Source organism: Urocitellus parryii, chromosome 2 (assembly GCF_045843805.1).
Source record: "Urocitellus parryii isolate mUroPar1 chromosome 2, mUroPar1.hap1, whole genome shotgun sequence".
In the NCBI taxonomy this organism is placed as follows: domain Eukaryota; kingdom Metazoa; phylum Chordata; class Mammalia; order Rodentia; family Sciuridae; genus Urocitellus; species Urocitellus parryii.
The window spans coordinates 153,997,307-154,023,648 of record NC_135532.1 but is presented as its reverse complement, the minus strand read 5'-3'; the positions used below and the strand labels follow the sequence as shown (position 1 = coordinate 154,023,648).

General features: G+C 32.8%; 1 protein-coding gene across 4 annotated transcripts in view; it reads left to right on the top strand.

The window, feature by feature from the left end:
- Cblb (Cbl proto-oncogene B) overlaps window positions 1-26,342 on the top strand; it is a 196,875-nt gene that overhangs the window by 161,677 nt on the left and 8,856 nt on the right. For 3 of the 4 annotated variants that reach the window (XM_026406444.2, XM_026406446.2, XM_026406443.2), the window contains 5 exons: window positions 6,177-6,323; window positions 8,922-9,019; window positions 9,136-9,267; window positions 12,095-12,235; window positions 19,006-19,125. In XM_026406444.2, the coding sequence (XP_026262229.1) occupies window positions 6,177-6,323; window positions 8,922-9,019; window positions 9,136-9,267; window positions 12,095-12,235; window positions 19,006-19,125 (638 nt within the window). The remainder of the gene's footprint in view (window positions 1-6,176; window positions 6,324-8,921; window positions 9,020-9,135; window positions 9,268-12,094; window positions 12,236-19,005; window positions 19,126-26,342) is intronic. The other variant, XM_026406445.2, reaches the window with a different exon arrangement.

The window sequence follows — 26,342 nt, the reverse complement described above, 5'->3', positions numbered from 1 at the left end:
GAAAGAAACAACACATATGTATACCATATATATCAATGTCCAGAGTTATCATTTGGACAATTTTAAATTTAGACATTTTTAACACCAGTTAGATAGTATTGTAGAGATAATTTCATGCCCTTCTTTGCCACAAACATTAGTATAATTATAAGCATTTTTCTTAATTGTTTATGCACTATTTATTATGAAACCAGCATGGAATTCTGAAGTGAATAGTAGAATAAAATCAGACTGGTTTGTGGACTTTGCTTTAGTATGAAGTATTTGTCTTTGTGTGAAGAAGGTAAATTTCTCTGGACCTTACTTTCTCCATCTGATTAATCAGAGGATCAGTTTATCTTAAATAATCTCTCAAATCCTTTTAAGGGGCCACCTCTTAGGTTCTACACAATATATTTTTTAAAGTTTATTTATGGTGCTAATTATATAGAAATTTTAGAACATGAATGTTCATTTATACTTGGATGATCACAACCCTTTCCTGAAACCAGTATAAATTGTATTAATAACTACTGATAATATTATTATTAATATTATTATATCGTTGGATATGATCATTATCATCATTATTTGTCTGCTTTGGCTTCATTAGAGTCTACAGCCAGAGTACAATGATAATATACCCTTGGTTCTGGAGGGTCACAGAGAAAAAAAGTCTTAGCAAAATCTCATTTACTGAAATGGGGATGTTGGACATTCAAGTACCCATTGCTATGTTAATGTGTTTTTCAAACTCAGACTAAAGCAAAATCTTACAGTTATCCCACATGTTGACAATCTCAAGATTAAATTCCAGAATATCAAAGCTAGCATTTAGCTTTTAATCTATACTACCCTGTTTTATATTTATTGAAGTGTATTTGTTAAATAAACATATGAAGTTGTAAAAGTGGGCAGAAATTATAATTATTTTATAAGTATTCTTAATTTTTTGAAATAATGGTTTTTCATGATGGTTTCTACTTAATTAACATCATTGACAGAGCTATAAATATGAAGTTTAGGTAAATACTTTAAATATGGATAATATTTATTTTTTAGAGGAGGAATAAAAATCTTATATGAATTATTTTTACTTTGCTTTTCATATTATGTATTTACTAACTTATGTTTATGTTGAAATATTTGATTATTTAAATTAAACTAAATGAAACTCTGGGCATTATTTATTGGCAGATTAACAGATATTATTAAAGTAATAGTAGAGTTTTTACTTCTAGATAAGATAATGTTCTAGAGTGCTAAGGAATATAATTTCTTTATAAGAATTATTTTTCTTGTATCTTGTCATTTAGAAGTGTGGACCTTTCATATTCTGGAATGATTATCATAGGTTTTCAAATATCTATGAATCAGTATTATATTTGGCTTATGTTTTTTTTTAAAAAAAAGAGATGTTATTATTGATTATTGTTATGATTTTTTATAAACAGATAAGGTACTGATGTTTTAGGATCCATGAATACAGAATCCACATTTTGTGTCAATATTCCATTTTCATCTCATTGCTGTTCAGCAAGCAGTTGGAGATTCAGCAAGAACCAGATAAAATAAAATCCTCTTTGGAATTTATGGTCTTATTAAGGAGAACAGAAAGTAAACAAATAACTATATTGTATCTTGTCAGCTAGTGACTCTTAGGAGGAAAAATAAGCCCAGAAAGGTAAATAATGACAGAGTTCTTACTCTCAGTGAGGTCCTAAGAAAAAACCCTTCTGAAAAGGTAACATTTAAATAGAAACACCTAAAAAGCAAGGGAGCCAGCTGCCAGAGTATTCATGTCAGGTGTTGACACAGGACAGAACACAAGTTCAAAGTGACTTCAGATCTGTTTTTCTAGTTTCTAGTCAGTTAAATTGCTTATAATTAAAGCTTATCTGAAAGCTTAATTGTATATCACACTGACTTTTCTCAATATCATGAAAGAACCTTCAAACATAGCATATATATTTAACTCATTTTAATATTTTTGGGGAAATGATTTATATGTGGCAATCATGCAATAATCATTTCTGTTATTGCTGTCTTTTGTTTTCCCTCTTCTCTGGGTTATGATCTTTCTGAGTTAGGTATGTTCCTTGTTTGGTTTGAAATACTGTAGCACAAGAAATGTAGAATAATGTTTATGACAAGTTCTCAAGATTCTGTTTTAATTAAAAAATAATTTATTACTTTACTTTTAAATATTATTAAATGAAAAGAGATTTATATGTGTAGAAAACAAGCAAAACAGTATCACAATTTCTGAACTGCAAAATGTTTCTACAAATGATTGATCTTTTATTGCTTACTGGCTTGCTCATTTCTCTATTAGCCATTCATTATTTTTGTCTAAAAAGCTTGTAAGTGTTCAGGTACAAGCATACCATTCAAATCTTTAGTGGACCCAAAGGCCCTAAAATGTTTTGTAATTCAAGACAGAAATATAAGAGTAACATAGTTTAGTCTTTAGAAAACACAGCATCAATGAATAGTCATGTATTAAATACACATTGTGGAAAGATTAATTGAGGTTTAAAGAAATCATTGAATTTAAGGGTCAATGATTTCACATATACATAATAAAATGGATGTCTATGCTTATTTATTTTTCTGGGAAAGCTAAGGAGTAATTGAAGTGTCAGAAATTACTCAATTTAGGAAAGAAAACTACTTGGTAAGGGTAATGTTCAAGATATAAATTACAAGGATTAAAGCTGATAGAGAAGTTGACCCCTCAGATTATATGCTTCAACCCAGGAATATGAAAATGAGTATAAAATGCCCTGGAGGAATGCATTTGTGAGTCTTTAGTTTTGAAATGTAAAAGTTTCTGATTAAGTACAACATTATAAAATATCTCCTGAGCATTCATGTTTCTTGGTGTATTCCAATGTGCATATGTAGACAATGAACATGTTAAGAGAAGGCTTCAATAACTAATACGCAATGATGAATTCAATAAATGTACAGGTTGCAGGGAAGATGGTTTTGCATGTTTTAGAGAGTATGTCCCTATGCGTTTCCAGAATCTTAACTCAGGAATGAGAGCAACCATAACAGAACACAGGAGCAATGTATGACGATAATATAAAATTAGTGCAATAACAGATGTAAATGGCAGCATGCTTTAGTTGGTCCCTTTAAGTTGGAACCAGCCAAATTTGATTTGTCCTTAAAATTTTTCATTAACTAAATCAAAAACTGAAATTTTTCTATGTTCCATAAGCTAGAATTCTTTTATCCTGCCAAAGAAATATATATATGAGGAAATAGTGAATAATTATAAATCTAATTGTTTTACCAATTATTTATTTGCAAGAAAAATTGAGCCTACTTTTTTGAGTTATTGAAGGGGGAAAAAGTTCCACCTGCAATTACAAATAGGGTAGTTTTCTTAATTTCATTTTTTTATTTGGTGCTGAGAATCTAACCCAATGCCTCACACACATTAAGCAAGCACTGTAACACTGAGCCACAATCCTAGCCCACAAATAAAGTTTTTACATGGACTTTATGTTTGATATTTCAGAGAAACAAAGTTCTTTACACTTTTTACCTTTGTCTTCTATTTCCATTTGCAATAGAAACTGCTTTCATTTTTTCCTTTCAGAACATTTTTTAAATATATTTTATACCTTTATTTTATTTTTTTGTGTGGTGTTGAGGATTGAACCCAGTGCCTCTCCCATGTGCTAGGCAAGCACTCTAACACTGAACCACAACCCCAGTTCCAGAACATTCTTTAAAAAAATTTAAAGTAATGAAAAAGTGTGCTGGATTGATATTCTAATTAATTGGCTTGTTTTTGATTCAAGCAGAGTATTATAGTTGTAGGATGATTTCATATTGAACAGAAAAATCTGAAACTTTAAAACTTTATTAAAATGGTAATAAATGAGAAAAAAACATTTTGTCATATTTAGGTACAAGTTCCACTTGACATGTTTTTTACATTTCTAAATATAATTCACCAAAATCCATATTTAAGTTATCAATCCATAACTAGGAAGTTTTACTAGTAAGTTGTTATTATTCAGTAGAATATTAGATGAGTTTTTTTTTTCCAGAAATGCTTAATCAATTGATTTGCAGCACAAAAAAAGAGTAGATGAAATTTACATACACAGAATTCTTTGTCATTAAAGATAACATATAACATTAGCCAAAACAGGTGTTATTTTAAAAATTGTCCATTGACTCACAATGAAATGCTTCTTTGTAAGCTATTGAATCTTTGGAAGTAACCTACAGATATTAGAACATTACTGACATTGATGTGGTTGTTGAATAGTTGGTCAAAATATTTCCTTTTTCTTTGTGCAGTACATGCTTTTGTACCATAGGGAAAAAAATGATCCATTATGAATGAAAGTATGTGAGGACATGGAAAAGATTACATAGTACTCATTTCATTTTGTAATAGAACCTGTTCTGGTACCTGAGACAGCTAAATTGATGTCTGTGTGCACAAGTGCTTATGTAAAAGTAAAGTTTTAAAACCCTGCTCTAATGCCATTACTATTCTATAGCCCACGTACCTACCTACCTTCAAGGTTTAACCTTGGAAGTAAATCATAGTCGGTGTAACCCTTAGCTGATTCTTGAGGTTCTTAGTATGTGCTCTGGGCTGTGACAGCAGACCTTCCAACACTGTAACACTGTACTTTCATCTCTCCAATTACTGTCATTTGAATTCTAACATAGCTCTAACAAACGAAAATGCAAATATCATATTGAAAAATTCTTCAAAGGGGTAAAAATAAACTTTTGAAAAATCTTAGGAAAGATTTTTCTTTGAACTTCATAGAGATTTAACTATATGGTTGAAACTTGAAACCTTTAGGTCTTTCAAAATATCTTCCTGTAATGGGCAGAAAGAACCACCCACTCCCCACCAAATTGTTTTTCTATTCTAACTACCACTAAAGAGAAAATCTGAAATTCTCCAATGTGCACAACTTTTTGTGCATATGTTAGGAATGTTCAGCTTCCAAAGTTTTTGCAAATATTTCAAAAAACTTTTTTTTAATTCTTAGAATACTTCTGTTTCTGGGCATTTCAGACAAGGGATAGTTAACCTAGGGGTAAGAGGAAATCAAAATGAAAAATCCATTTTAGGCTTGATAGTTTTGTATACCAAAGGCCTCTTGCTCCCTCTACAGAAGGTGCTACAAAATTGCGGTCTCTTATTTGGGAATATTTTGGTTCATTCTTTCTTTAGCTTTCTTTCCCTCCTTCTTCTCCTTCCTCTCTTTCTTGGAAGAGATTTCATCATGATGTCCATGATGATCAACAAAAAAGTTTTGTATCCATATGTATTTCCATTGTCTTGCAATTGGCAAGGTTGGTTTTGTGCTTTTCTCCCTCAAGTATTTTTTCCATGGAACCAAAATGGGTTAAATTAAATTCCGTTAGCAACAATTATGAAAAATAATACTTTTTGTTTTTTGCATTTGTTTTATTTTGTTTACCCAAATGGATAAGTAAAATTCTTGAAATTTTAGTATTAGGTACTTATTTTAATGACTTTAATTCTCTTTTATTTAGCCCAGGAAATTAAGCTAATAATGTGTTTCAGAGCCATAACAAGTTCTCTTATCTGGTTCTAATTATCCCATTCATTTTCAGTTCTTAGTTGTTGGTGGTAGTTTAAATAAAACTAATAACTTGGATTATCACTTCACCTTGCAGTTTAGTTTCATTGAACTAAAGGATTTTCTTCAACTATAGGTAATATTCGCAAGAGACAAAAAGTTTGACTCTTCTGTGGAGACTACATTAATATATAAAAAAACTATGACATGCATATTTTTGTCATCTTAGTTTAATCATTTAAGTTAAACTAGGAAAAAATGTTAATATTTTAATAGCTTTGGTTTGAATATTGTGTGTGTTTTCTCTTCTAACTCCAAGATCTTTTCTTTTATTTGATAGATTATTGTTTTTTTCTCATGTGCCATTTAAAATTATTAAGTCTGAGAATTTTATAATCTTGTCAAGAAAGTCTTAACCAACTGTTGAAAGTCCTTTCCATTTGTATTTAGTATATGAACAACTCCCCTGATGTTACCCTGTAATTGAAAAATGAATGTAAGTGACCTAGTAGCTTCTTTGATTTGATATATCATATCAGACTCTCTTGTTTCAAACATGTATTGTGCTTAAACTAGGTTCATTTTTTCCCCCCTTGGTAGGTGTACTGGTCCGTTAGCAAATTCTCTTACAGAGAAAACAAGAGAACTAGGAGAGGAAGATGACGATGAATACAAGATTCCTTCATCCCATCCTGTTCCCCCAAATTCACAACCATCTCATTGTCATAATGTAAAACCTTCCATTCGGTAAGCATATGGGAAGCTTTGCATCATCTAACTTCTGCATAAGCATTATCATTTGTGGGGTTTGTTTTTATATAGTTGAATCAGATATTTGGGGTTAAAAATTCCTGATTTCCTGCTCAAAGCTTCCTCTTTCTATATAGTATTTTTTGTATTGCTTTTAAGGAGAAAACTAAATGTAATGGAATGTTTTGTTGCCCTCTAAAAACTAATTAGATGTGGTTATATATTATATATAATGATTAATTCATGCATTTTGAATAAGCTGTTTTAATATATGTTATCAGTTCCAAGCACATATATCATAAAAAAAATTAGCGCTTAGAAACTAACTCTAAGGTGTTATACCAACCTTCCTTAGTATTTTTCTTCATGATGTGAAGACCAGTATGATTCATATTCGTTTCCCTTTACAACTACAACTTCTACTCACATCTTGTAGAAGTGAAAAAAAAACTAAAATTGTTTTACTTAACTGTTTTCATTTTTTAACCAAATTCTATTTTACCTTCCCTTTGATCAAATAAGAATATAAGCAATAGTGGTTTTGTTGTTTCTTCTTTCCATTGTTCATTATTCTTGCTATACTAGGAATATCCTAGGTGTTTGAAGTAGCAGTCACTTTGAGAATTATCAGTAATGGGTGCTGTGTATAGAAATATCATTTATCTAGAAGCATTATTTCACATGTATATAATTGAATCATTAAGCTATAACCTAGTAATATTTCTGTACTTTATATCTAACTGACACATATAAGATAATCAGTGATCCAATCTCATCTTCAAAATGACCTCTCTAAGCTCCAGTTTCCCATGTGGACCATTTCTGAAACTGCTGGGCACACAGAATAGAGCTCAGATGCTGCTGGTATCTCCTGACTTGACAGGGTGGGAGAGCAGTTGGACACTAGCCCTCTGGGCCATCATCACTTAGTGTGTCATTTCCTTTGAGGTCAAGCCAATCCTCTGAAAGCATGTATGAGTGGAGTATTTCCTTCTTTTCAGATGGAAAGACTTAGCAGTGTTTTAATGCCTTTCTTCAAATATCTCACTGAAATAGATAATGAAATAAAAGGGTAAGAGAAGCAAATCTTCATTAACCAAAGTTCTGTCTTAAGTGATGCTGGTTAGAATTATCAGCACTCTGCAGAATTATTAACCAGGCTTAGTAACACTCTGCATTCCAGGGCTTCATTTTTCAAAGCAAGAATCAGTGTACTTCTTGCTAATTGCTAGTGTTTAAGACAGTTGTTGAAAAAAATAATAATCATTGAGAAGACAAAGAAATAGCTGGGAGGCGATTTGTTATATCAAAAGGACCAAGTGTCTGCTGATAGAGAAAAAAGTTATTCCTTCTCATCACATATAAATTGTCACAATTTTCAGTTCCTTTAGCTCTTACAAATGAGCAGTAATTTTTTAAAAACTGAAATAGGATAAACTTTTTTGTTCTTCTTGGGAGTCTTATTTTTTTTTCATTGCTGGAGTAGTGAGGAGTATAATTTTAAGATGTTAAATTTTAATTGTCACATCATAGTGGATGATATTTTGGTGGCAGGCCTCCCAAATCATGAAAATAAATTTGAATTATAACCATCATTACCATCTTTCTTTTGTTGTAGAGAAGTAATAAATGCTGATAATTCCTAAACTTAATTGGAGTGAATTCTTTATCTAATTTCTTCTTGAAAGCTGATAGATGAAGCCTCTTCTTATGTCCTCTCCAAAGCACTCTTTAAACTTAACACTTCCTCTCCCTCTGTGTTTCCCACCTTTGGAACATCAGGAGAAGAAAATTGTCAATATGTGGAAAAAGTGAAACAGTAAATGAATAATTCAGTTCAGTTTCAGTAAAAATCCATCATTATTATGAAGATTCAATACATGATAACTATTTTTAAATGAACCATATCTGGCTCCTTAAAGAGAAGTGGCCACCAGAGAGAATAGAAATGAATTTCAGATGAAGCACTCTTGCAATATCTATTCAAATACCCACTATCTCCTCCATTATGTATGTACTTTTACTTTGCTCTAAGAATTCAGAGTAATTCAATGGAAAGTAAAATGTAAACTTTGCTTTCTGTAGCTCTTTGTTAGTAGATTGTTACACAGCTAGATGCTGAAGACAAAAGGCCCTCCTTCTCTATTCACTATTGTCTTCCCATGGCTCAGTTTTACCCATTGTGTTCTTAGTATGATTTCAAAAGTATCAATACCAACCACAGACAATCTTTTGTAGTGATTATTAACTTTTACGTACACTCAGATTAAAATTATTTGCTGTGTACTCAACACTTAAGTCATTTTTCCACAGCAACAGAGAGCCAGAGCTGTGTTCACAACAGTAGTGAAGTAGTATTAGGCTTTAGGTCTTTGAATATACATTTGGAATTTTAATGGAATTACTGCAAGTTTAATAATTGTCCTTCTTTTGTGGGCTGTATATACCAACATTGATGCTTTTTCCAGAAAAGACAATATATTTAGTTTCAAACTTTATATGAACAGGAGTACTAGTTCCCTCTACCAGACCCCAGTGATTTTTAAAGGAACTCTGAAATCCTTATATAATTTTGTCCTCCTATCTCTGCTTTAGGTCTTGTGATAATGGCCATTGTATCCTGAATGGAACACATGGTACATCTTCAGAGGTGAAGAAATCAAACATCCCTGACTTAGGCATATATTTAAAGGGTATGTATAGAATACATTCTACTTTGCAATCTATACCTTAATAGTCAGAATTTAAAGGCAAAATTCCATTCCCTTACTGTACTGAAAATACATTAAGGTTTTGTGTTATCCTCTAGGAGATGTTTTTGAGTCAGCCTCTGATCCAGTGCCATTACCACCTGCCAGGCCTCCAACTCGGGACAATCCAAAGCATGGTTCTTCACTCAACAGGACGCCCTCTGATTATGATCTTCTCATCCCTCCATTAGGTTGAAACTTTAAAAACATTTTAAACGACCCCTCCCACCTTTTCTCCCCATCTCTGCATTATTAGAATTCAGAGTTGAACCTAATGCAGACTCATTGGGTTGTGAACTAGCCTGAAATTAGCCAGAATGGGTTCTCTAAGTGATGGTAGCTCCCAAGTTCATGTGACCATTACTTCATTCAGATGAGTAAAGTAATAGAATAGAAGATGGTTTTAAGTTAAATTGTGAAATTCCAGGTGATAACATTTAAATTTTTTTGTACGTGAATTTTCTATAATAATGCATCACTTTTGTAATCAGAGCAAAGCAATAAGTCTGGATTTTTTCAGAACTAGATCCTACTATGTAGTTCTTTTAAAACTTAAAAAAAAAAAAAGGAAAGAGATGATATAAGAGCTGGCCATGAACAGTGTTTTATCTCGAGGTCTTTTTCCTAAATACAGGCTAAAAACAAAAGAGCATTATTTGCCCTTTATGTCCTTGTGTTCTAGTACTTTTAAGTGATGATTTGAAATGTTGATATTTTCTTCAAGTGTACTTATCTTTATTTTAGTATGAAATGATCAGTCCCACTTACACTAATAAAATTATGGAAAATTATGTATTTGTAGAAAACTAAGAATAAATCTGTTTTATTCTAACTATTACAACTACAACATAAGGAATTTTAATTTCTTTGTGTCAAATTATAAGGAAACACACTAGAGTGTATCTGTGTGAATATAGGTGGAGGTGCACCAAGGTGTGTGTGTATGTTGAAATTAGCAGTAATTTCTTTAATTAGAGGAAGATTTTTCACCCTAATTTTAGAGGATGACATTACAGATTCAAAATAACAAGTTTCACCATAACATAAAAAATAATAAGATTCTCTGAAATGACTGTTAGGCCACCAGAAATATGAAAGGAACCTTCTCTTTTCTCTGGAATGTCATTAAACAGTGTTTTCAAACAGTGGAAATGTCTTTTATTCCTGTTCCCTCTGTAGTTCAGGGCTTCATTCTCACCCATAGTCATTACTAGAGCCTCCTAACTTTTTTATCTTTTTTTTTTCTTCCTTCTACTTCTTCCTCTACACTGTTTTTGACACTTGACCCCAGTCTTCATGACCTAGATCAGCACTGTCCAGTAGAACTTTCTGTGGAGATTTAAGGGGTCTATATATGAGCATATTTGAGAGATTGTGTAACTGAATTTTGTTAATTTAAAATTAAATAGCCATATGAGGACAATTACTGCCTTATTAGAGAACGCAGGTGCTGCGACCTGTCTTTTGACCTCAGCCTCCCTCTAGTTTTGTTGGGATTTTCATTCTTTGTTCCTATTATTCACTCTGCTTAGAAGACCCCATCTTTGAATTTCATGAATAAATGTTTTTGAGCCCTCTGATATTGCATGTTTCCTGTTCTTCAGCACTTCACTGAGTGCCACTAGTCTACATTTTTCTCTCCTTTCTTCTAGTACATGTATCTCTCTTACGGGACAAACCATTTTTACCTGTGAATCATTTTGAACATTTTTTACCTCCTTTTGTGGAATCTAAACTCCTTGAGACAAGAGGCTTATACTTTTGATCTTCATATCACTCAGTTTGCCTAGTATGGTATGTTGTATTTAGTAGTTGAAAAAGAATTTGAATATGACGGTGTCACTGCTAAAGATTGCAGTAACAATGCTGTGTCTCCCATACCTTTAAATAAATTTATTTATTTGGTACTAGGGATTGAGCCCAGGTGCGATTAACCACTAAGCCACATTTCTAGTCCTTTTTATTTCTTTATTTTGCTTAAGGCCTCATTCAGTTGCTGAGGCTGGCTTTGAACTTGTGATTCTTCTGCCTCAGCCTCCCAAGTTGCTGGCATGTGCCACTGTGCCCATTTTTGATGATCTAAGAAAATATTCTGAATAATTTTTCAAGGCAGACTCAGTGAATGGTAAAACTTTTAAAAAAATATGTCTTTATGTTTAAGTCATTCAACATAAATACCTATGAATTTTATTATTGGAAGCTGTATGTATATATATGTACCCTATCTTAGAAAGTATTTGAGGTAGCTTTAGAAACACTGTATAGTACAATTCAATTTTCTTGAAGATTCAAAATAAGGGGAAATATAAGTAGAGTAGTAAGGTGTGATAGGGAAAAATAAGTAGAAATAAAACCACATTGTAATATTCTATACTTCTTAAAACTGACAGCTTAAAAAGATGTAAGTAATCCTTCAGACCTTAAAAGGGAGACCCATATTTAACTGTTTTTTAGAGATAGCAGTTAAATTAAAAATATTACGATTCTCTCTTCTAGCTGCATTTTCTGTATATTATAGCAGTTAATCAAATATTTGGAATATTAGTTGAAATTAGTTAAAATCCATTGGAACAAATTTTATGAAATAATCTAAACTGTGGCATTAAATTTTATGTGCATGGTATGATTTTCTAATTAAAGGTTGTAAATTGTTTTTGTTGCATAGAATTGTTTTGATGGTGTGATTGATAATAATTTTTAGTTCCAAGTTCCACTTTCCTAACACTACAAAGCTTACAAAATAATCATGAGCTGCTTTATAACCTACAGTATTGCTTGTAATAGAAAGACCTGGGAGGTTGGAAAAGTTTGCATGGGTGTATTTGAATGTGTGTATCTGTTTCCAAACACTCCCACAAAATAATTAGATCCCATTATCAAAGTCGGTGAACTGCTGGATAAACCTTGCAAGTGAAGTTCTTTATAAACAGCAAGAGAAAATCAATCTTTGCTTTTGCTTGACACTGTGTTTTGATTAATGAAGTTCTGCTGTTGATATTGACCTTTCTTCAAATGCAGGTGAAGATGCTTTTGATGCCCTACCCCCATCCCTCCCACCTCCTCCACCTCCTGCGAGGCATAGTCTCATTGAGCATTCAAAACCTCCTGGCTCCAGTAGCCGGCCATCCTCAGGACAGGACCTTTTTCTTCTTCCTTCAGGTAAGAGGGAAAAAAGCCAAAGGAAACTTCTCACTTAAAGCAAAAATATTTCTAAGATCATACTATCAAATACATATTGTGTTATTGATTCCTAAGTGTCTACTACCCAAGCAGAAAAACTCCTTGGTGGTAAAAGTAGCAATGGAATGGTTTTATCGGTTGATTCAATGCCAAAAAAAGTACAAAGATGGGAAGAACAACAAGGTATCATAGAATTTAGAAATAGTGCTATAGAGTTTATCCAATACAAATAATACCTTTATTTATTTGGGGGTTACAAAACACATGGCATGGTGGCATATGCCTGTATTTCCAGCAACTTGGAATGCTGAGGCAAGAGCATTGCAAGTTTGAGACCAGCCTCCACAACTTTTTGAGACCCTGTCTCAAAATAAAAAAAATAAAAAGAACTGGGGAGAAAATTCAGGAGTAAAGTACCCTTGGGTTCAATCCCCAGTACCAAACAAAAAACAACAACAACAAAAAAAAAATTAGAATGACTTAGTGATTCAGCTCATGTTCAGGGGCTGAAAATAAGTTCTGCCTATTCCCAGCATAATGCTTTTTCCCCCTTAGGAGTTTTAAAATTTTACAAGATATTCCTTAATGTGATGATTTTATTCAAAACATAAGAATTAGATAGATCATGGAAAGTTTTTAAAAAGTTCTCAGTTTATTCTTTGGTTACTCTTGCATACCTCAATTGGAAAGTGGTTTATTTTTCCAAAATAATTCTGTTTAATTTTTTATTAGTAAATATTGAGTCATTCATTGTGATAGATGCCTCCTGTCCTCGTGGAGCTTATAGATTCAGTGGATGCTCCTAAAAAGCAAGTGTTCTAACCACTCTGGTCCAAGCAGAAAATATGGATGACTGGTTAGTCATTTACTCCTGTAGTTAAGTAAAACACTGAAACATGTTGCTGCTTTTTTTCACTTACACTTATTCAAATCTTTTTATTTTAATATATGAACTTTATAATTATTTTTTAAATTGTCATTCTAAATGTTAGTTAAGCATTCATGTAACTAAGTTAATTCTACATAATCTGGCTAGGTTCCTACAACATACCAATCACCTTTTCTGGATGTGACTTAAGCCCCAGTGGATGAAGTTCAATGTGGTTTCTTTTAATGTAAAGCTTTCCAGAAACTAGAAAAGAACATTTTACATTATTTAGTAAAATGTACTTTTTCCTGTATCAGAAGAATTAATTGTTAAATATTTTAATTCTTTGTTCTAATTACAATGTTCATTGTCATTTATATAAAATCTTCATAAATCACATTTCAAGATTAATCACTAAAATAAATTAGTACTTCAGCCAGGTATGGTGACAACTTGGGAGGCTAAAGGAAGAAGATTACAAGTTCAAAGCCAGCTTTAGCAGCTTAGCGAGGCCCTAGGCAATTTAGCAAGTCCCTGCCTCAAAATAAAAAGGACTGGGGATGTGGCTCAGTGGTTAAGTGCCCCTGGATTCAATCCCTGGTACCAAAGTATTATTTAAAAATAAATAAATAAATACACAAAATACTTCAAATTGAAAATATCACCTGTATTTAATAAAATGAAAGTTACATAAATCATTTGTATATGTGCCTGTTTTACTTTTACTCGGCTGCCTGAGAGCTCAGCAGCAGCTGTGCCTAACACAGCGTGAGGCTCACATGGGGATAAGGTGATGGTATCACTTGAGCCTTTCAATATTCTTATCCCCATCTTATATGGAAGTATTCTGAATCTATTCCCAAGAATACTAACATATCCTGATATTCATAATTCTCAGAAAAATATTGAAACTTCTTTTCCTTTTTCAACCTTTTATATCATTAACATGACAGATTTTTAGTCTGTACTATATCTTGCATGAACTCCACGGTGATGGTTATTTTTATTCAATATAAAGCCAATTCTCCTTTTCCAAGGGGATTTTTATTATTTTACACAGAATCACAGAACATAAATGTTTCTTTTGGCTAATAAACATTTGAGTGTTTTTCAAAATATTTAAGGAATTGTACTAACAAAAAAATATAGTGGGAGAGTCTTAACAGCAGATCCACACCTAAGAATTGAGCATAGTGAAAAAATACTCTGTGGAACTAAAGCTCAAGTCTGTAGTTTTAGAATCATAAAAGGTCAACAAAGGTGTTATTGCCAATCTTTAACCCTAGGTAAATTTTACTGCTGTCATTTTCACTGCTCAATCTATGTAGTCATGGTTCAGTATAAAGATAAATGGTTTTTAAGAATTATTGAGATTTGGTTTCCTTGAGAAAATAGTTTTCCCTAATTAAAGGCATGGGATGGTTGCCTTAGAAAAAGAGGTTGGATTTTCTTGTGATACATTAAACTCCTAATCGAGCTCACTTCCTTGTTTAGCATGCCCTGCACAGTGGACTTGAGTCCAGCTTTCCAGCCTTATCTAGAGTTTGCAATTCTGATTCCAGTTGTTTCTCCATTGGCACCTCATGACTCCCTCAGGATCAGGGAGGGGAAGCCACGCAGGGGAGTGACTCTGGTTCTTCTTTTATCTGTTTCCTATTTTAGACATACAAGATTTATTTTGGCAAAGTAGTAATGCCCCCCTGCTGTATATGAGCCATCTATTCTAGACAGGCCAGTCATACCTTAACAAAGCCTAGAGTCTTCAACAAAAGCCTCACAATGTTCTGTATCCAAACCCCAGGCTCCTTCTAGAATGTATGTACTTTCTTCTGTATGATTGAAAAGTATTCCTTTGTGCTGGTGGGTTGTAATAGGTGCCCCTCCTGCCACTTTATGCCAGAGCCCTGTGCTTGAGGAGTAAGACAAGGCCAGTTGTTAAGTCTTGCACATACCCTTTACCCCGTGTTTGTACAGTGTGTAAAGTATACAATATATTCAGAAGGCCTTACACCCCTCTCTTTTACTTTCTCCTCTGGAATATTTTTGGAAGTCCTTTATTTAGTCTTTTTTAAGTCACAATTTAACTCTAAAAGCAAGCAAAATTGATTTTATTGAAGGTTTTGTTTTTCTATTTGGACTCAAATGTAGTTACATAGGTAAAATACAAAAAACAATTGGATCGTTAGCAATAGTTACTGAAAGGATCTGGGGGTATTGTTAACTGTAACTTTTATGAAGCACTATTATAAGTAGCTGCCCAGGGAAACTCATGGCATTTGGGGTTTGCACTGACAGAATTCAAGTCAGAGGAGCAGATCTTCATGGCATTCACCCTATGTGGAGACCACTGCATTCAGATGTTGACAGATTAAAGGAATAGAAGGGCGAAATCTCAGACCATGGTTTCCAGATCAGCAGCATCTGCATCTCCTGGGAAATTGCTTTAAAATGAAAATTTAGGGCTTTTACTAAATCAGAAACTCTGGGAGTAATACCCAGCGATATGTATTTTCACAAGCCCTTTGGCATTTTCTGGTGCAGGCTCATGTTTTAGAAACACTGTGCTAGAGAATTTCCAAAGAACTGCCATCAGGACCACAAAGGAAATTCATACCACCCCTGGAAACTATAGTGCCTTGAAGGATCTAAGGCTGTTTAACCCAGACCTTGAGTATATATTAGAATTGTCTGCAATTACAGTTGTTAAAGAAGGATTATATTTCTTTCATTTCACTTCACAAGTAAGAAGTGTTGACAATGAAATTTTCATTCATCATAAGAAGTCGTCTTCTAAATTATCCAGAATTATGATAGCTCAGGGGCTGTGGTTTCACAAATAATAGAGGATTTCAGTGGCCAGATCACTACATTTTGGAGATTTTGTGAACATGAGATGAAGAGTGAGGGCAGCAAGAGGAAGAACTTTGTTTTAACTAAATGGTTCATGAGGTTCCTCCCAATAATTAGATTCTACATTGGTTATATTCTTTCAAAATTTGGGAGTTAACTGATAAATCTTCCAGATTATGGACAGGCACAAAGGGAATGTTCTGTTGTTTTAACTGTTCAGTTTTTGGTTCTTTTTCTACTCTTCAGTAAATATTTGGAAGTGTTTCAGATAGGAAAAAAAAAAGTTTCATCTTGTATTCTCTCAAAGAATCATTGATAGGTTTTCTTCCATTTTTTTTTTTTGGCCCATGCATGTGTAAGTTCATATTTATATCAAATTTATTTCATTGTATATTCTACTTACAAACTTCTTAATGTTATGAGCATCATTAATGTTGTTAAATATTCTTACACAACATAATTTTTATTCATGCACACTCTTTCCTTAGTTACCAAACTTTTTCTCCCATTTTTTCTTTAGTTTTTTATAATCTCCAAATAAAAAGTTTTCAATTTTGTATTGCCATGCTATAAAAATCACAAACAGAAGAACTTTACTTTTTACAATAGATTGATAAATGAATACATACAATGAGAATCAAACACATTATCATATAAACAATACATTGGCTATGGTACTTTTAATTTGTATGTTTTAATCCTAAATTTGAAATATTAGACATGACTTTAGTTACTTTTTGAAGAATTTGTTTTGGAAAAGCTTTATTGCTTTTCACAATGTCCTTATCTCAGAGCACAGCTAGTAGCTGTTAGACAGTGTAGTGATTGTGGTGTATATAGTGTCCTTCCACTTGAAGCCTGAATGCTTCCAGCTTTGTAACTTCCCAACCGGAGCCCTATTTACCCCGTACCTAACCAACAGCAAGCTTGGTGTGAAGCAAGACAGAACAGAGTGGTGATTCAGAACTGAATCATAAGTATTTTTGCTATTTTTGGTAACTTTTTTTGCATCTAGTTCCATTTTAAGTAAAATTAATAGAGCAGCATAGTATAGCTATGTTTTAATCATCTATTTGTGGTGCTGAATTATATCCAGATTTTACTTACTAGTCTCAGATAACTAGAAATAACATAAGTCCATCATATGTAACATAAAATTGTATCAGATAAAATTATAAACTACCCGTAAGGAAATACGCAGTACTGTAAAATATAATCTTTCTTCTGACTTATGTTTTATCAGCAGCATTCAGAGTGTACAAGAACTTAAAGTACATTTTATTGACTATTTAAATCTAAATATTTGGGATATTTCCAAATTTATTCAGAAACCCCATGTTTGGGTTTCTATAACAACCAGAATATCAACATTTATCACATGGATTTCAGTTCATCTTCTCATTCCTTCCTAAAATGTTTTGGCAGAATTAGTGAGGCTGAACCACTGACTCAATATTGAAAGCTCAAAATCTGGAAATTATTTTAATCTTGAAATCAATGAAAGCAAGCAAAGTAACCTTCTTAAAGTCAAAAAGTTCCCAGCAAAGCCAGTGATAATTTTTTTATCCCAAAAAGGGTTTTAATAAATTAATGGCTTTGAATCCTGACTTACATTGTCTAGTCACAACTTACTATACAGATAGCTGATCTAAGCATGTATTTTCTTTTTGAATAGTCATATTTCTATATATTATTAATGTCAAACTCAAAGTTAACAAAATAAAACTTACTCTTAATATTTACAATTTTGTTTTATGTTAGCAATTCAAGTTTTACTGTTTGATTTATGAAACTCCAAATCTGTGTGGATTTATTTTTTGTAATTAAAGGAAAATATTAAGACAAATATTTGCCAAGTAGATGCTCTCCGAGTTAGGGGATATAATTTAAACAGCATGCATAAGACAGGATCCCTGCCCTCAGAGGAACCTGTGGTCCCTTTGGAGATACTGCCAACAGAAAAAGATAATGTAAGAGGAATCTGAGTTGTATGTGGTAGCCAGGTAAATTATTAGTGAGCCAAAAATTGCTGGAAATAGGAGTCAGTTCTAAGGATCAAAGTCCATATAAAACTAAATTTATATTTTTAATGATTTAATATAACAGTACTGAAAATCTCTTTCTCCCTTTCATTCCAACTACTAAATGTAGTCAGAAGGAATAATAATAATCTTTACAGAATCTACAATTTATATTTTTCACAATTTAGATGCCCTGTCTCTGATTGTCAGTGTGTTTTTTAATTTAAAAAAAAAGCAAATCTTAATGCATATTTAAAAATGTTATCAATGGCATATTGTTTTTTCACAATTGGATTACTGTTCAGTGAACCAACTAACAATACTGATTTTGAGCATAGGATGTCCAATATAGTATTGTTAATAAAAGCACCTGATATGTATAATAAGTACAGAAGAATTACATACGTGAATTCATTTAATCCCCACAGATCTCAAATTTCAGGTCACTTTTATAGATTTTGTCTACCTAATGCTTAGAGAGATTAAGTGATTTGAAAATATTGTTAAAGTCAATTTTATAACCCAATTTTCTTCCACTTGTTCTTTTGAACAACTTCCATTCATTGTAAAGGACAGATTGGGATAGAAATTAAAAATCAGGGTAAAAATGGGAGTTCATAACCCACTTGAATCAAAGTGTGAAATATGATATATCAAGAACTATGTAATGTTTTGAACAATCAACAATAAAAAAAGAAAAAAAAGAAATTAAAAATCAGAAGCAGTTTGCATCAACAATTTTACAATTAACTAAGAGATCTGCAAAGTGTAAAAAAAAAAATTGATCCTTTATTATCCAGAAATAAATGGGATGACATATTTGAGCAAGTGATATATAAAGTAGAAAATATGCAGGCAGAGTAGAAAATGGTTACTATTAGTCATGGGATTAGTTTTCTGATTTTTTTTTTTTAATAAGCTGTAGTCTTTATAGAAATTTTCTGGTTATTTTTCTTCAGCCAGTTGATAGAGATCATCCTTCTAATTTCAAAATTATCTTTACTTCTAAGATCCCTTTTTGGATCCAGCAAGTGGCCAAGTTCCTTTGCCTCCCGCAAGGAGATTACCAGGAGAAACTGTCAAATCCAACAGAACATCACAGGACTATGATCAGCTTCCTTCATCTTCAGGTGGGTTGGCTAATAATCGTAATAACAATACCTTAAGTTTATATGGTGCTTTTTGCTTTTCAGAGTGCCTTTCTTTTCTTTATATAATTTAATGAGCACTGCCTGTCCAAAAAAGTATTTTATTCTTACCACCTTTGCGTTTTGCTTATAAAGCTTGCATTATGAAAGGAATGCTCACAGTACAGCCTCGGGGAAAAGAGAAAAATCAGACTTAATATCGTCTTTGATCACTCAGTAAAGCCACTTTCTTCAATTCAAGATTCATTCATTCTTTAACTTTTGTTTTGCCTTATCAGATCAGGGAAGTGGGGGAAAATCTCTTTGTACATTGAAATGCCATGTTCTCTCATTTATCCATTAAGGCAGAATTCTCTTTAGAATTAATACTAGCACCAAGCAGTATTATTCTATAAGCTGTTAGTTCTCATAGTTTGTTTTATAGCTCCTGTGCAGTGTTCCACTGTTAACCATGAAGTTCCAGTATATTCCATTTTGGAGAATACAGATTATACTCATACCATCAGTAACAAAGCCCTGCTGCTTTGCCTCCTAGGAGGCCTTCCCTGTCTACTGTATCCCAGTAGCACCCCCATATTCTGTAGTTGCTCTATGTCCCCTTTTGCTTCATAGTACCTGTCACTACCTGAAGTTGCATTATTCTTTCCATGCTTGCCTATTGTTTATCTTCTCTGCTAAAGTACATTTTGAAGATAGGCATGTTATTTGGTCTGTTGCTTGCCTTAGCTGGAGCTACTGTACCTGAATACTGTAGATGAAGGTAGCTTAAAAATCAAACTCATTTCTCACATTTCTGGAGACTGGGAAGTCCAAAATCAAGGTACTGGTGTTTGGGGTCTGGAAAGGGCTTTCTTATATACGTGATCATCTTTTCCCTGTGTCCTTGCAACAGCAAAGGAAGGCTCTGGGGTCTCTTAAGGGGACATTAATTCCTTGCAGGGAGGCTCCACCTTTATTACATAATCACCATAAAGACTTCAGTGGACATGAACATTCAGTCCATAGCACTGCTGTAGCCCCAGATATTCAAAAGCATGCCTAGCACATGTTTCTTGGGTGGATAGATAGGTGATGGGTAGATAACTGAAGGACGAATGGATGCATGCATGGATGGATGGATGGGTACGTATATGAGTAGGTAGATGATGATACATGAGGTATGCAGAATTCCCTCTATAGTTTTCCATGTTTTAACTTTTGCATATAATTCAGGATAACATAGAAAATTTTACTAACCTTTCATGTTCTCTTACCAGTTTATTTTAGTTTCTCAGGTTTCAGGTATATCCATGTGAGGCCTATAGTGCTATTCAAAATGATAGATTTGATAATAAGTCATTAAAATCAAATAGAGATGATATCATATAAAAGAAAAAGCAAATCCTTTAAGGAAATAACATTAAGATACAATTTTGAGAAAATTATCACGACTGATTTAAAATGACATTTTCAACACCACCAACTCTGGATTGAAAAAAACATACTCAAGTTATGGAAAGAATTGTGGCCACAGTGTTATTTTCACAGTTACTTTACTGTTTTCTTTATATTATATGAGTGTTGTGGAGCCCAGAAAAACAGCACTCACATGTATGATTCCCAGGGATACAAAACCCAATTAGCATTACACTAAGAATTTCAGGAAAAACTTTTGAGTAACAAAAACCTTGCTGAAATATCCCCACATAGCCATTTAGAAGAAGCCCGATCTAGTTTTTGCCTAAGCAATAAAAATAGTACTGATGATTACTCTGAGGGCCCCATATAGCTATAACAACAAATATTTCAATATGCTCTATAAACTGTCTTCACAAACACAAAAGAAAATAAAAAAACTTGATTTCCAACTATTATTTGCACACACATACAGCTCACTGGGCTATCTGGCTGTCCACTGATACATTTCACACAAGCACAGAGCTTGTGCTGGCTCTCTGAATTAAGTCTTTCCATTCACAACCTGAGACTGGATGAGAGGATGCTATGTGCTTTCAGGATTCCAGTTGCCTTACTTTGTAGTAACTAATCTGTTTTTACCAAAGTCTCTTAAAATGAGAATTCTGGTGTGATTGTTGCACTTTATAAATTCAATTTCGATTATCTTTTATAGATAGCTAAATAATTCTTAATAACTTATTTATGGATATGTTTCTGTGAAGAGTATTTCTAAAGAATTCCAAAATATAGTTTCATTAATATAAAAATATCTGTCTTATCTAAATATAATGTGTGCACAAACATGCATGTCTACATGTACAAAAGAGCCTTCCAAATGTTTTATTCTTCCCAGAGAAAATATTTTATAATTTTCTTCAAGATTTTTAAAGTTAACTATTTATATTTAATCACATAAATCTTATTCTGATTATGTTTATGATATACTTAACTAACCAGTATTAAATTCACATATAATATAATGTATATGGGGCAAATTTTTTGCTACTTTTACATGGGTGTGTTATTCATCCATGTAACATATAGCCATATCTATAATATCTCTGTTAAACTTTTTACAAAATGTTTAGTTTGCCTTCTGCTTATAATTATATTTTGTTAGAGTTTGAATTCTTTAAAAAATCTATAGTTCTTGTGCTGAACAAAATTAACCTTGACGATTTTTCATAGCATTAGTATTTACAAGGAAGTTCAATGTTTCACTTGAAAATGATGTTAGAATTTTATGCAACATGTATTAATTATGTTTGTAACTAGTGAAATATCTCATTGACAAATATATCTCATAGGAGATCTCATTATAAAAGGAATTAATTTTAATACTATATTTCCTTTACTAGATTAAAAGAAAACTGAAGGATGTAATGTAAATTTTATATTACCACAATATTTTGTAGTCATCTTTGCAAAAATCTCAACTGGAAATCATGGCTTCACTTCACACAGGGGATAGAACTGTACAGTGATTTCAAAACCTGGATTCTGGTCATTTTCACATGACCTTAAAAAAGCCTACATGCTTCCAGTACTTTCAACACTAGCAAAATCTGTCACTGTGAGCAGCTCAGATCTATAAAACTAACAGAGGGGATCGGAGTCTATTTCATTTTGGTGGTCATTTTATGAATTATAAAAGTAGTACAAGTACATTGGGACATAAAATGGAATTACAAAAAAATCAGTAGGAAAAAGTAGTCACTTATAACCCTATCATCAATAAGCAGCATTATTTCTATTTTGGAGCACTCTTTTCTAATGTTCTGTTCATGCACATTTTTATATAGTTAAGATCACACTCAATATGGCAATTCTATCTCAATTACATTTAACATAGTATCATAAATATCTTACCACATCATTAATTTTTTTAATAAATGTCATTTAAATTATTGTATGATAGTTTATCATTTTTATGTGCTGTCAAACACTACTGTAGTATTTTAAAAGTCTAACAGAAACCCTAACTTTTTATGGAAGAAAGCTTAAGACATTAAAGACCTTGGCTTTTGTCTAGAAATACAGAAACTGGGTTGATAGTTATGGCTAAACAGGACTTAGTATAACAAGTAGAAAATGAAAAATGTAATTAGTCAATATAGTAGCATTTGCTTCTTAGACACATCTTTCAAAATATGGGGAAAGGGCAAAGTTTAGATAATGAAGGAAGAAATAAGAACACCACTGAAGTGGAAGTTCCATTGACTCCTATCTGTAGATTATGTAGATACCCACAAGTGGGACTGACTTTTTTTTTTAACACCACAGTCTGCGTAAGAGGAATATGTGGAAATTTGTTTTTCCTGATTATTCCCTGCCCCTATAACAAATAAAGTTGAATGCCACTGACATGCTTGATCTCCATGTGCTATGGATTCTTTGGAGGGTCACACACCATTTTATCACCTGTGATTGTTTTTAGTTCATCCTACAAGAACCAATTTTTAGTTCTTTGAGGATCCTGCTGCTCCTATCTAGTATGCATGACCTAGAAAAATCATTCTAGGTAGTATTCCAGCCATGTTTTACATCAGTCTATTTCCTGTATCATTCAAAGCTTTTCTCTTTGCTTTTCCAAATGTTCAAACAATGAAAACTGAACCAAGATTTACTCTTAAACCAGGGCTTTTCAAACCTTTCTTCCCCCAAACAAGTGTTAACTGTGAACAATACAAGTGTTAGCTAAAAGTAGACAGCTGCCTGCAAGAAATGGCTTCCAAGTCTGTTTTATTACAAAAATTCATGCAAGCCCTACACTTCACTCCTTGGTACATTTGCATTTCAGTAACTAAAGCATATTAATGTCCTCACATCTTTGAGTACTCCAGGAAGATGTACTCTTTGTATCCTTTGGCCCTAACTTTTCTCGAACTTGTTTTGATATGCTGTCATTTTCATTGGAGTTCAAAAATACTATCATCATGAACAGCCATATAGACAGGTTCTCTATATATATTAATGGGGTTCATTGTGACATTTCCATATGTGCAGTGTACTGATCAAATTCAACATCCTGTTTCGCCTCATCCCCACCCTTTCCCAATCCTAGTTATCCCTATTTTACTTAAGATCTTTTTTGTTGTTTTTTTCACATGTGAATGAATGTGAAGTACTTGTCTTTCGGTTTGACTTATTTCACTTAACAGTACCTTCCAGTTCCATTCATTTTGCTGCAAATGACAGATTTTCATTCTTCTTTATGGATGAATAATACTCAAATTGTGTGCGTGTGCGTGTGTGTGTGTGCGGGGAAGGGGGGGGTGTAACAGTTTCTTTATCCATTCATCTATTGCTGGGTACCTAGGCTAATTCCATATCTTAGCTATTGTGAATAGTACTGCCATAAACATGGGTCTGTTGGTGTCTCTTTGGTATGCTGATTCCATTTACTTCGACTATATACCCAGGAGTGGGACAACTTGATCATGAGAGTTCTATTTTTAGTTTTTTGAGGAACCTCCATACTATTCTCCATATTGGCTGTACTAGTTTGCATTCTCACCAGTGGTATTGAAAAGTTCATTTTCTACATTCTCCTCTCCTGTTATTTTTGTTTGTTGTTTGATAATTTTCCATCTAACTGGAATGACATATATCTCATCATAGTTCTGATTTGGATTTCTCTGATGGCTAATAATACCAAATATTTTTAATATACTTGGTGGCCATTTGAATTTCTTCTTTTGAGAAGTAGCCACTCAGATCATTCGCTCATTTTTTTATTATTTGTTTTTTATGTTTATGTGCTTTTTATGTTAATCCTTTATTGGATAAATAGTTGACAGATATTCCCATTCTGTAGGTTGACTCTACTTTGTTGTTCCTTCTGCTATGCAAAAGCTTTTTAGTTTGGTGTCAGCCCATTTGTTAGTTTTTGAATTGATTTCTTATGCATTGGAGTCCCATTCAGAAAATTATTCCCTGTCTTGAAGTTGTTCCCCTATATTTTTTCTTCCCAGTAGTTTCAGAGTTTTTGAGTTGGTTTTCGTATATGATAAGAAACGGGTCAAGTTTCAGTCCTCTCCATTTGTTGAGGCTCTCCTTTCTCTAACATGTTTTCGTGCTTGTGTCAGTTCGTTGGCTCTAGAGGCATAGGTTTATTTCTTTGATTGCTTTTCTATTCCATGGGTCTGTGTGTTTGTTTTTATGCCAAAATCTTGCTGTTTTGCTTCCTGTGGATCTCAGTATGACTGGATCTCAGTATGACTTGAAGTCAAGAGTGATGCCTCCAGCTTTGTCTTTTTTTGTTCAAGATTGCTTTGGCTGTTCAGGGTTTTTTGTATTTCCATATAAATTTTAGGATTGTTTTTTCTAGTTCTATGAAGAATGTCATTAATGTTTTGGTATGGATTGCTTTGAAGCTATAGATTGGTTTGGATAGTATGGACATTTTAACAATATTAATTATTCAAGTCTATGAACATGTGAGGGTTTTCCTGTGTGTATGTGCTCATTTTTTTGTAATTTTCATTGTAGAGGTCTTCTATTTCCTTGGTTAAGTTTACCCCCTAGGTATTCTTTTTTAAATAACCTAGGTATTTTTTTAAAGCTATTTTGATTTCATCAAATTGATTGTTGATATATAGAAAAACAAAAAGGGTTTTGTATGTTGACATTTGTATCCTATTACTTTACTGAATTTGTTTATAAGTTCTAATAGTCTTCTTAGGTTTTTCTGCGTCTGTAATGGTGTCCCATACAAAAAAGGATAATTTGACTTCTTCCGTTCCTCTTTTATGTCTTTTATTTCTTTGTCTTGCCTAATTACTCTGCCTAAAACCTTTAGTATTATACTGAATAAGAGTGGTGAGAATGGATATACATGTCTTGCTCCTAATGTTAGAGGAAATTAGTGTTTTCAGCTTTTCTCCTTTCAGATGAGGTTGGCTGTAGGTTTGTCATAGAGAGCCTTTATTTTGTTGATAAACAATTTTTCCATCCCTAATTTGTTCAGGGCTTTTCTCATGATAGGATGCCAAGTTTTATCCGATGCTTTTTCTGCATCTGTTGTAATAATCATGATTTTAATCCTTTATTCTGTTGATGTGATATATTGTTTGTTGATTTGCATGTGTTGAACCATTCTTGCATCCCTAGGATGAAAACAGCTTGCTCTTGGTGAATGACATTCTGACGTGCTATTGAATTCAATTTGATAGGCCTTTGTTAACAATTTTTACATCTTTGTTCTTCTGAGATATTGGTCTGTGTTCTTCGTTGTGTCCTTGTCTGGTGAAGGTAATGGATTTATGGCTTTAAAGAATGAGTTTGGAAGGGTTCCCTCCATTTCAGTTCTTTGCAATAGTTTGGGGAAAATTGATGTCAGTACTTCTCATTTAAAGTTTGGCTCTGGGCTTTTCTTTGTTGAACTTTTATTACCTATTCAGTCTCATTATTTGTTATTACCTATTCATATTTTTATGTCTTCATGTCAGTTTTTGTGGGTCATCTATATCCAGACATTTGTCCATTTCTTCTAGGTTTTTCCAGTTTGTAAGCTTAGTTTTTCATAATAATCCCTGATGAGTCTTTGCATTTCTGTAGTTTTGGTTGATGTAATGTCTTGTTTTTGTCTCTAATTTCATTTATTTGGATCCTCTCTCATCTTTCTTGATTATTCCAGCTAAAAGTTTGTTGATTTTGTTTTCAAAGAACCAATTGTTTTATTTGTCTTTATTATTGCTTGTTTAGTCTCTATTTTGTTTACATTGGTTTTGATATTTATTGTTTCCTTCTGAATTTGAGTT